A 12,561-nucleotide genomic window follows, 5' to 3' on the forward strand; every position below is an offset into this window, starting at 1 on the left:
TGATTGTTTTGTCCAACCAACAGTCTTAAAACCAAAGTTGTTTGGTTTAGAAAAGAAAAAGAAAAGAAGAGCAGCACATTTAGTAGCTGGAACATGAGAATATTCAGCAACTGCTTGAATAATTGATCTATCATCATAATAATTGCAGATTATATTTCTCATTCGACTAATCAATTAATCGACTTATTGTTTCAGCTCAAGCTAAGATATAAGAAAAACACCAAATGTAAAAAATGCTAAAGGAAGCCAATAAAAAAAAGAACAGTGTACCAATAAAGAGTATCAAGAGTCAAAAATAAATAAGATATGAAAAAAACAAATATGTAAGTGCACTTACACACTGTAATACTAAACCCAGTCATAAAGTTAACAAACAACAGCAGCTATCTCCTACCCCGTAATGCCAGAGGCATGCTCTGAAATCCACAAAGGCTGCAGAGGAGTGTAAGTCTGATGCAGTGCAGCGAACCGACAGGTAAAAAAAAAGATAAACAGATGCGAGACAAGTCTCAGGGGTGTCGGGTTCATTTGTTACCTAGCGAGGACAGACATATTCCTGTCAGACAAGCCATGGCAGCACCAGATGCGAGGTCATTCTAGTTACGGAGAGAAAATCTTGGGTTAAGGACAAAGATTCACACTTTACACGAGAGAGACAGCCATGGGGTTTTATTTCCCCTGTGGCCCCCTACAATAAATGCTCATTCTGGCTCCAAGAAGCTGGAGCACTTTTTTAATAAAAACTGAAGCTTATTCATCATAGTCTGTCTATTGTTCATTTTGCTTTATAAATGTAATCTAAGTGCAACTTTCATGATGGATTCAGTAGTTTCAATGTTTATCTCCAATTATCATGTTTAATAAGTTGTTTGCAATATATATTATTCATTGTGGCTGAAGTCTAGCTGAATTAGGCTGTACAAATTACAACATAAATTGAGGTAATGTTATGTCAAATCTTTGGCACTTTAATTCACAAAAACATACATTACAACGCTGTGATTAAAAAAATCATTTTTAACACTCGTTTTTTGATAGTGGTCATTATTTAAATTCCAAACAACTGAGGACATTAACCGATTAGAAAAGCAAGTTTGAAATTGCAAAAGATGCATCTGTTTGTAGTGTTTTATGGTTGTTGTTCCGAGCACCACTTCTCTCTGTGTGTAATATATATATGGCTTACTGGGGACGACAGACAGCAGACTCAAGGAGGATATGGGAAGGTACTTGAGACACACTGGCTCCTAACCAGAACAACTGGCGTCTCTCCTCTGCAGATGGACACACAGGTGGGCTCACAGGTGGGGAAGGAAGGAGGAGAAGGGCTTTGCCAGTTTTTGTGTCCTGCTTGGTGTGTGTGTGTGTGTGTGTGTGTGTGTGGGTGTGTGTGTGTGTGTGTGTGTGTGTACACGCACCTAACATCTGGACCATGGTCCACTGACATGTCAGAGAGAAATATCAATGAAGCTACACTGCACCCTTCTGGAGGTCTGCAGCACCACATGGCCAAAACACCCACAGATTTCATCCTTTGTTTCGTTTTCAATGTCTGTTAAAGCCCTTTCACAAATATGTGAAAGAAACCTATGCATTATTTTTAAATACTTTTTTCTTTCAAACACTTTTATGCTGTTTCCTCCACTCGTACTATCAACATCAAGTAAATATTCATTTTTTCATTCATTTCAATCAACAAATTTGTTAAAAACAGTAAAGCAGCATGTGCCCCAACACACTGAACTAAGTACAAATATATATTAAAGCCCCTATTACTTTGGCATAAAATTGTCCTTTTTTTCTAATCCCTCCTCCTGGAAATCTCCAAATTCCCCTCAAAGCTACTACATAAATAACTTGTCCATCCTATGAAAAGATGGGCAGAGGCAGACAATATGATTGCAGAAAGCAAACAGACAAATATTATTGATCCCTGCAACACACGGACAGCTAATCAATGAATGTATGTCCTCCCCGCACAGGCTGCAAGTCCAGATCAATTTTGAAGGAAGATGAGGCATTGGCAAATAAAGTGAAGTAGTTCTTAAGCATATCCCGCTGTTTTGGAATGAATTCCCCAAACCTCTGAAAGATCGACTACAGCCGTCAGAAAATGGTCCTGCCAGGCTGTTTGAACCCAGACAAACAATCATGCTTACGGCTCTAATTCTAATAAATATTGTTGCTATTATCTCCTACTGAAGTTTATCTTTTTTATTCTTGGTGTCTGCTCGTTTCATATCACTTGCTCTCTGGCCTCACATCAAGAGCCACCAGATGATTTATTGATCCGAACACAGCCTCCAAATAACCTGCACAATTGTTTCATCACCTTGTCATTATCGCCCCGTGATGAGCTGGGCACCAAAAGTTGAAAAAGTCCCTCAAGGGTGTCTCTTTCAATACTGAACTGAGAGGCACATTAGTTTTCCTGTATTGCAGACTCATAAGAGGTTACAGGTTGTTATTGGCTCACTGGTCGCACGCTCCGCTTACTGACCTGGATTTAATGTCCATGTGTCTTTTCTTCTTGTGTTTTATGTGTTGGCGTGTGAAAAAGTAAAAGTCATCTGGGAGTGGTATTAATGGGGGAAATAGGGCTTTATGTACCATGTGATGTTTACTTTAACAACAAAGATTATAATATTCAAATCAAGGACAACAAAAATGCTCACAAACAGACAAAAGTCAAACTTGATTTCTTTTAATGCATTCATACGAAACAATATCAAATATGCACTCTCAACGAAATTAGTGCAATGTTCAGTTGCAATAACTGGAGGCGGACCCCACACACTGGGTCAAAAGAGCCAAAAGCAAAGGAGCATTCAGCCTCTGTGTCTCGTCATAGAGCAAGACAGTCTGAGACAGAAATAGCCTGAGAGGTTGGCCTGGCCCAGATGCTGAGTGAGAACTGCTATAAATAGGGAAACTATGTCAAAAGGCACAAACAAAATCCACATAGGTCAACCTATATGCCACACAGACAGCGTTAAACAAAAATAAAGAAGTATTAACATATGGAAATATTGGACCAAAATAATGTGGACGTTTCCTTTTTCGTTATTTTATATTAACATGTTAGTTTCATTATTGCAGCTTCAAATCTCATCAGAATCCATCTCGACAAGGTTTTAAAAAGCAAACACGGGAGCCACAGGAAGTTATTTTTCCATGTTCCCAATTTTATTCTCTATTGCTTTCACTTTGAAATAAGTCACTTCCGGAGACAATCAATATCAGTTTCCTCTGTGCATCTGCAAAATCACATGATGTACTTAAAAAAAGGTTTATGTTTGCAGCTACATAATATAAAATGTTATTTTGTGGCATTTGTGGTACACTTTGTTGACCATGGGATTGTGCATAAAGGGTTAACTCACCCCATTAAGGGTTAAATTAAGAAAAAATATCACATAATAAATGGACAATACAATCAATGTAAAATATTCAATGTATCAACAAATTATTTAACAACAAATTGCATAAGAGTATGTGGCAGTAAATATTAACGTTTGGCACTTAGAGATATCACCACACTAACAAACTATTCACATCAACAAAACACAAGGTCACAAAATACATTGTACCATTCAATTTGATAATTAAATGCTGCTAAATTCATTGCACCTGTAGACTTCCACACTGCATACCAAGTAGGTGTAAAGTACCCAGACCAGTTTCACTTAAGTTATTGTCTTCAATGTATCATACACTATAGTTGTTTAGCTGGATTTGGAGTCAGCAAAGCACAATAAAGACAAAGACTCAACCAGACACTTTAAAACACACCAGAAAAAGCTGTTACCTGAGGAGGAGCATCAAATATTTAGTGCCTAATAAAAGGCATCTTCATCTGGACTAAGAGTAGTTACATGACACTGTGTTCCACAAATGAGAGCACATGCAGTTTATAATGATTAAACTTCAAGCATTCATCCTGATAAGTGAAGCATAAAACCTGACTTCCTGAAAAGTATTTCGGAGCAGAGGAGTAGAAGAGTCATTAGTGTCAAAGGAAAGTAGGACATCTCAGTCAAATGGAAGTTAATATAGAAGGTTTTATGTGGCCTACTACCTGCGTAATGGCGGTTACGACACCCCTACAGTTGTCCTCCCACGATACAATCTGTTTGGCTTAGATTTAACTTCATCTTTATGGCACACAATGACAAGTATGCTTTACTTAATTCAGTTTGCATATTCCCTTTTTGACAAATGTTTCATACACATGATTTGTACAGGCTTTAAAGTGAGACTATGTAACTTCTATACTGTCAGTCTGGTATGACCAGTAGCTTATGGTTTGAACTTTGAACAAAAATTGACATTATGGAGTCTGTTTGTTGACTTGTATAACTCTTCTCTGCTTGTGCTACTGCTATATTACATTCATGATTAGCCCATAGTGCCATTCAGAAAAAGTTACAGTCGCTCTTTAAAAACTCCACTTTAACTAGCTACCTTTCTATTAAACCACAAATATATATCTATATATATATACATATATATAGATAAAGATGATCCATCAATCATATACATGTATATATATAAAGATGATCCATCAATTTGTTTAAATGAAATTAAATGAGGGTTTGAGCATTTTTTGAGTGAAACGGTTTCACATTTGTGATGTTATAATTTTAAAAGTCTTCATATATTTTTGAAGAAAAGATTTTCCAAGAACTGTTTCATACAAGCATGAAAGCTGAATTTGTGAAGCTTGTCTTACAAGCAAATTGCAGCAAAGGCTTGTCAAGTTTTTTCAGCTGTACATTCCCTTCTTGCTACACCCAAAGAAAGTAAGCAATTTCATCCAGATCAACAGGATAGTCTGTGAGATGCAGCGGCTCCTTGATATCAAATCTCTCCCCCTTGTAGCTTCTCCAATGGCCGGCAGGGAGGTAGATGTCACGCTCTTGCTTTCCAGGCTCTAAAACTGGGGCTACCATGAGGTCATCCCCAATCAGGAATTGGGAGTCGATTTTATAGGCCGTTTCATCACCTGTGGCAATCCACCACAGGGGCCGTATGATTGGGTCCCCGGTGTCCAGCACCTCGCCAGCCAGCTCCAGGACCCGTGGCGCCACAATACGCTCATGGAGTGCTGTGTATTTCCGAGCAATTTCAACCACCTCGTTGTCGTATGCCCATGGCGGAATAGAAAACTGCATGGACGGCATGAAGGCCGTCAGCTCCAGCCAGCGGATATAGAGTTCCCGGTCGGGTAATACACTTTTACCATCTGTGCGGTTTAGATATGCATTCCCTCCGATCATGTCTGGTAAAATGAACTGATAGCCCAGAATGCTGATGGTGAGCACGGTGGGGATAAGAGACTTGAGACCCAACTCGTAGCCCCAAACAGAGTCTCTGTCAATTGGTCTGAAGAAGCAGGATATGTTTTGGGACTGGTAGCCACTGCGCAGCTCAGCTCTGTCATTGTAGGGAATAGCCATTTCCGTGTAATGTCTTGTGAAAAGACTTGGGTCCCGAATGGGAGTTCTGGTACTAAATTTCCACGGCAAGTAGTTAGTCTCCCCTGCGTCAAATTTAAAAGATGACACCCCATACCTAGAGCGCAGCGAACGGAGCTGGGAGGAAAACCAATCGCGGGCTTCTGGATTTGTGAAGTCCAAAATGCCACCAATTCCGTTCCACCAGCGCACCAAGGCTGGCAGCTGGCCTGTAGGCTCCCGGACAAACAGCCCCTTCTCGACGCAAGTATGGAAGTTTTCTGAGTCATAGTTAACAAAAGGGTGAATCCAGAGCGACACCAGAAATCCATCTGATTTCAGCTTTTGGAACATGGACGAGGCATTAGGGAACTTTGTTTGGTCAAACTCAAATTCTCCGTAGCGGCTGGTGTAGCGGTCGTCTATTTCCAGGAGGCTACAGTTAAACTTATATTTGCGGATGTTAGCGGCATACGTCAAGACTTTCTCTTGGTCAATGTCAGTCCTATGTAGCGCCCAGGTCGACCATATAGGATGGCGAAACATGACTTTGGCAGGCACTTTGTTTGGTTTGTTGAAGTATCTGCGGACCATGTACTTGTGTATGGATGTCACATCCAAGCCCACGCACACTCTGTAGCTAAGCTCAGCACATGGTGCCTCTCCTGGGTTTGGCTTGAAGGGACTGTCATTGTATCGCGCCTGGAAGGACATGGTCTTCTCCGTGTCATTCCAGCCCAGGTGGAAGGGCACTGAATTATTTATCTTGATGGCCGTAGCGTTGGATGACAGCCAATAACTTTCCAAAATTCCTCCAAATTCATTGCGGTTAGAGTAGATGTCACTAGTAACAAAGGGTTTGGGAGCCTGTTGGCCATTAATAGAAATAGGCCAGTGTTGAATTGCTGATACTGCACCACCATACCAGTGTGCAAACGTGTACGTCATGGCATGCTCAACAGGAATGTCAGGAACCAGTTCCTCCCAACGCACACGGTAGCATTGCACCGTGTCTTTGGGTCGAACTGTCTCAATGAAGAAGTTCAGTTTTCTATCAGTGGTGCGTCCGCAGCTCAGCATCTCCCCTTCTTTGGAGCATGAATCCAAATCCAGCGTACCTGACCTGCCAAGATTTACATATAATTACATTTATAAGGAATCTCTCTCAACAGACACATTTCCCATTTACTTTGTAACAGTTTACATTTAACATATTGTGCATCAATACACGGAGAAATACCAACCTGAAATCCATTCTGAAAACAATAGACCCTCCCTGGTTGCGGATAATGTAGCCATCTTTATTCAGATCCAGGAGCTCAGTCTTAAGCAGCTCAGCTTTGCGTAGAGAGGCTATGTAATAACACCATGCAGTCACTGCTGCAATTACCAGCACCAAGCCGATTACTCCAGCTCCGACCAAGGGTCGAGTGTCCTTCCTGTGCTTCTGCTTGGGGATAACATCTGTAATTGTGCCTCCCGCTCCTCCGGGAACAACTTGGTACATGACTTGTGCCGTTCAGTGGGCAAATCCGACAGTTGCTGTTCTTAAGATCATAGAAATGTTTCCCAGGGAACCTTGATTGCTGCACTCTGCCTGTCATAAGAGAGAAAAAAACAAGCTTTGAAAAGTCAGTGTCAAGGTCTTCACGCAGTATTTGATCTTCATATATCAACACTGTTTTTCAGGGAAAATGGGTTCAAAGTAGAACAAAAAGGCTGCCTGTACTAGGAGCCTTTGTACAGAGCATTCACCTAATATTGCTTACCAGTTCTGTTTAGTCAAAAAATTCTTTCAAATCACTTAACTATCAGAGACATCGAGGAGAACAGCCACAGCCAGAACAGCATGATATGCCAGTCCGTTTCTCAGTCTATCTTGTTTCCTTGTCAGTGTAAAGCCTCCATTACATTTCTAGCATTGTCTTACATGCTTTGCATTGCTGCACTAAGTGATTCCACATCACTTAGAGGTATTACACTGTCAGGATGAAAACTTTAAAGATGTGTCTGAGATTTAACAAAACAAATCTACTGCCAATTACCCATAAGAGGATAAAGTGGTTGTTCCCAGCAGTAATTCTAACATATGAGTTCAATTGAAAGAAGACTCATTTGTATGGAAGGAAGTAGAGGAGCAGAAAAGGGGATTTTGGCCTTAAGGGTATGCCAATGCTGGGAAGGAGAGGAAAGAATACTAAACTTTGTGCTCCATCAAGCCAAACAAAACTGGAAGTAACCTGGTTCATTCAAGCCAAATAAACAGACATTTGGACATGCATTTTTGCATTTCTATTACATTTAGACCTGGCTGTCCCTCCCAGCAGGGATACAGCAAAAACTATTTGGGTAATCAACTAGTTGATGTTAGTTATTGTGGCTTTAGTTAATCAGAATAGATTAGATTAAGGTGCACAGCCAACCGAGGGGAGCTCAGTCCTCTCCACATTCTCCGTTTGCTGACTGGTCCTAACTGCAATTGACCCTTGTGGTCTGCCCTGGCAGCAAGGGTCGATAATAAAAAATGCTTGCTATTAATTAGCAATCTAATTGACTAATTCTGTGTTCAACCAGCCTTAGTATGGATTTACCCCCAACAACAGGAGTGATAACATGAGCCCATCATTAATTAACAGAGAACTTAGTGTTGGTTACTCAGAGATCCACTGCTGGAATTGACCAGGCAAGTCAACAGAAGATTTACTGTATTTATTTGCTTGTGACTTTTTTTTTCCTTCTTTATAAATGGAAAAGTGCAACGACAGATGTATGAATTTAACATACGACAATCTATGATTTGTGACATTCCTCACATCAGGCTACAACCAACAATTGTTTTAATTATCAATAAATATGATGATCATTTTCTCAATTAATTGTTAGTAGTCTATGAAATTATATAAAACCGGGGTCAAATATCCAGCTTCCCAGAGTGCAAGGGGAAGTCTTCAATTTGTTTTAATCAACCAACAGACCAAAAACTTAAAGATAATACATGTATTAAGACTAGCAAATTAAGGTTGCAACCAACAATTATATGTATATTATTGATTCATCTGTTGATTATTTTCTCAATCTATCAACTACTCTTTTTTATCCAAAAAACATTACAAAATAAGGAAAAATGCCTATTCCCACAGCCAAAGACGATCTATTTAGGTAGCTTGTTTTACTTGACCAATCAAAACCCAAAGATATTTAGTTTAATATCATTTATATCACAAAGCAAGGCATCAAATTTAAGGACCAGAGCATTTTTGCATTAATCGATTATCAAAATAATTGATTATCTGTCAAATAACTAATTGATTAATCATTGCAGCTCTACAGCAAATAATCACATTTGTAACCAGAAAGGAAGCTGGAGCCAGGAAATGTTTTGCCTAAAATTACTTTAAAGATTAATCGTTTATCTTTTTTTAAATTATTATTGTTTTAGAAAACACATAATAAAAAATAATGATGATACAATGATCTACTGTATATCTGATATAGACCAAATTACATTTGATCAAAATGGTTACAGATACATTTTCTCCCCTTAAACTAATTGATTAGTTGATTAACTGGTGTTTTCCACACATAAAGGGTCTTTAGTGAACACAAATACTGAACTTCAACGTGTTTTTCTCCGTTTCAAAATGTTGAGACTGGGGCATTTCTATGTTTTTGGTGTGTACAGGGGGATTCATATCTGCCACTTCAGCCGATTCACTATCTCCTCTGACATGGGGAAAACAAACACAGAAGAGCTGATGCAGTCGGAACAGAAGTCTGAGAGAGGCTCACTACCTCAAAAGGCAAGCGCGCGTTTGAGCGTGCGCGTAGGTAGAGAGTGTGTGTGTGGCATGTTGCAGCGCACCGATAAGACCATCAGTCTCTTGTAGGCATATATTCTGCTTATAAACTTGAATATTAAGTTGGCCTGCACGGCTGAATTTAAACGTAGCTACTGTACATACAAACGTGCATTTATAAGTTAATAATCGTACATAAAAAAAAGAATGCCGTCTTTGCTAATGTACCCACAACTTCTAGCCTACAGTAGCCTATAGTCGAATGCATACTGAAGACGTTGTTGTGCGCGGTGGTGGGTCGTACAAGAAAGTTGACGGAGGGGAAATAACCCAGAGTCCGTGTAAGTACAGTGGCATAAGATTATCGTAATGCGTGTTCTGTTTCACTCTCAGCTGTTCATTAAAAATAGGTTTTTTTTGCCTACCGATCAGCAGCAGCCCCCTCAGCAGTTACAGCCAAAAAATTGTTTGCCACAGTTCACAGAAAAATGACCAAGACATGCACGTTGTTGCGGATCCGCCTCGTCTACGCCCACCATAGCATGGGAAATGTAGTCCAGTAGGTGGGAACACAAGTTTATTGTTCTCATTCTGCATAGATTACACTGTTTTACATGATTTGAGCAAAGTCACACTAGTTGTACAGAAACTTCACATAACACACGGGTTGAATAGCGAGAGGCAAGGGTGCCAAACACGTGTTTTAAAGAACTGCAATTAGCAAAGTTAGGGGAAAAAAACAAACACATGTTGCTATTTCTATGGGGACCATCTGTACAAGGCAGTGTACTATAAATTACCTATAATAATAACCATGGTAAGTATTTAAATCCCCTGTGTAAAGTTTGATTGTTTGCAGTACTATTTCTGTTTTAACCATCTGATCATGCAATAAAGAATTCCTATATCAAATGTATAAAATGATCTTCTAATAGTGGGATAAAATTGTAATGCCACAGACAGTTACACATTAGGGCCACGGTGCCTCATTCGATTTGATCACCACAAGCCCCTTATGGGAAGGTTTTTGCTGCTGATTTAGTACTGAATTGTAAAAGTGGCCACGCTGTATGTAGGGAGATAATAGTGGCGAGAGTGCAGCCTACAGTTGCATTATTCATTCTTACACCTTGTCTCGCTGGGTTAATTAGTGCAGAATTAAACAATGGTGAAGTTAATGATGTCCTCAAGGAGCTCTGCAGGTCCCCGGTCCCCACTTTGGAAGCCAGGGCTCTAATAGCCCTAACGAAGGCATTCAGACACAAAGTCTGGGTGTATGATGTAGTGTCCAGCTTTGTAAGGCTTCACCACATGGAAGCAGCTGTAGCATCCGCTGTTGAGAGACAGAAATCCCATGGTGGTTATTTATGACCATGATCAAATAAAGTTTTTATAATTTGCGGCTATAATCCTGGCTGCTACTAGAACTAGACCTCCGGTATTGTGTCCGTGGAAAGTGGTGTTGAGGGTTGCTGGTTTGCGGTCTTGTCCGAAGCTGAGCTCCTGCGTGTTGCCTGTGAAAAACAATGCAATTTAGTCAGAATCAGTCGACTATTGCTCAATAATGCTCGTCAATGTATGTTGTTTACCAATGTTTAAAGGGTTTAAAGGCCACTAGAAGAGGTCAGAGGTCATTCTCACCTCAGTTGCTGTGCTGAGAGTGGATGAACATTCCTCTGATAACTCGTTCTACTGATGCAAAGACAATCAATTAGAATCAATGTGTATTGAGAGTCCTCTTTGGAGCACAGATTAAACTGCTCTATTGCTACCTTGTTGGGTTCTTCAAAGCTGCGTGGAGCTTAAATCCAGTGTCAGAAGGAGGCTCAGTCAGCTGTAGTGTCTGCAGTCCGCCAGCAGAGGGCAGAGCTTGTACCGTGGATGGGCTGACAGGGGGCATGTGGTTTGGTTTGTCCACCGTGTTCAGGTAGTTGTCTGGATGAGTCGTAAGTGGACTGTGGAATGATACATGTCTGACAGGGGGAAAGAGTGGACGGCCACCGTCCACAGGGGGTGAGGGGTGTGATGGTGAGCGGCGTGACCTGTAGTTGGACTGAAGACTCCGGGGAAACAGAAAGTCCTGGAAAGCAAGGAAGAGAAGCAAAAGTGGAAATAGAAGATAAGGGCAACCTTAAACATTCCTGTTTAAATGTACCATACACATCTCACATTTAATATGGTTTTGATTTGTACTTTTTTTATTTATTTATTCTCATTGAATAAACCTTGTCCAAGATTATTCCTCTCTCTCAGTACTCACAATGTAAAGAGCATTCAGGTTTTAAAATGCTATTTGGATTTTTCCTACATGGCTTTCGACTTAGTGTGATGTTCAAATATAATACACCGAAAATTGTAATGTAGGTTTTTACAGTCGGTTAACTGTCCTCTGTTTTTAGCTCTGTTTTCTCCATGTCAGGATAGATAAATAGGCATGGAGGAAGTGCTGAATAATAGATGTTATGCAGCTTTCACCACGCAGAGGGAAATGTAAACAACCAGTCGGCAATTAGTGTAAGACTCCTAGGTCTTGCTAAATGAAGAACAATAAAGAGAGTGCCAATAATAAGTGATCCAATTAGCCTTGTTTGACCTTACATGCACCACTTGGAAATGTGTTCAATTATTTGAGTAACATTATTTGCTGAATTACATTAATTGAAGGAATATTACGTAGAATTTATCATTTTCTCAAGAAATCCAACATGTCTTCATAAATAATGACTTTATCCCCTTAAACCCATAAGGTCCATGTGGCTGTGCCTCTTACCGGCCGGGGCTGGGGGTTGTTCCTTCGGTGGGCAGATGTTGGCCGAAGTTGTTCTCGTTTCGCTCTGCCGGGAGAGGAAAACTGCTCTTTGTACATGGTGAGGTAGAGCTGGGGAGCCATCTTCACTGATTGTCTTACCTATTTGCCACTGCTTCCCTCCAGTCCGCCTGACAGTCATGGGCATCCCTCTCCTCCCCTGTCACCTGGTGGCTCCTCCCTTTCCCTCATGCTGTCTGTTGTTCTTTTACTCACACTGCAAAAATTAAATTTTAATCCTAAAAATGGTTGCTGGGTTGTGCATGCCACCTACCTTGTTGATGTATATCAATCATTCTATGTTTAATGTATCACAACATCAAATGTGTGCATGCATCAGTAGCTATGAATCCTGCTGGGATCTTCATCAACAAACAAATACATGCTAAAAGCTTTGTTTAACTTGCACCTATTGTGATGGATCTATATGTAGGGAGCAGAGAAAGGTTAAGAGCATCCTTGCTGAACCAGAACAACTATTTGTGCTACCTGAACACTCGGC

General features: G+C 40.3%; 1 protein-coding gene across 2 annotated transcripts; it reads right to left on the reverse strand.

The window, feature by feature from the left end:
- Nucleotides 1–2,688: 2,688 nt before the first annotated feature.
- On the reverse strand, nucleotides 2,689–9,742 carry myorg (myogenesis regulating glycosidase). Of its 2 annotated transcripts, none has more exons than XM_076096001.1 (3): nucleotides 9,679–9,742; nucleotides 6,701–7,053; nucleotides 2,689–6,579 (listed from the first exon to the last, which is right to left on the reverse strand). In XM_076096001.1, exons 2-3 carry the CDS (start codon nucleotides 6,961–6,963, stop codon nucleotides 4,788–4,790), a joined length of 2,055 nt encoding a protein of 684 aa, XP_075952116.1. In that variant the 5' UTR covers nucleotides 6,964–7,053; nucleotides 9,679–9,742; the 3' UTR covers nucleotides 2,689–4,787. The 2 variants fall into 2 exon arrangements, with proteins under 2 accessions (XP_075952116.1, XP_075952117.1); XM_076096002.1 differs by having other exon boundaries at nucleotides 6,701–7,049; nucleotides 9,679–9,719.
- Nucleotides 9,743–12,561: the final 2,819 nt, after the last annotated feature.

The sequence above is a fragment of the Anarhichas minor genome, unplaced genomic scaffold (genome assembly GCF_050575085.1).
Source record: "Anarhichas minor isolate MPS153535 unplaced genomic scaffold, ASM5057508v1 ptg000021l, whole genome shotgun sequence".
In the NCBI taxonomy this organism is placed as follows: domain Eukaryota; kingdom Metazoa; phylum Chordata; class Actinopteri; order Perciformes; family Anarhichadidae; genus Anarhichas; species Anarhichas minor.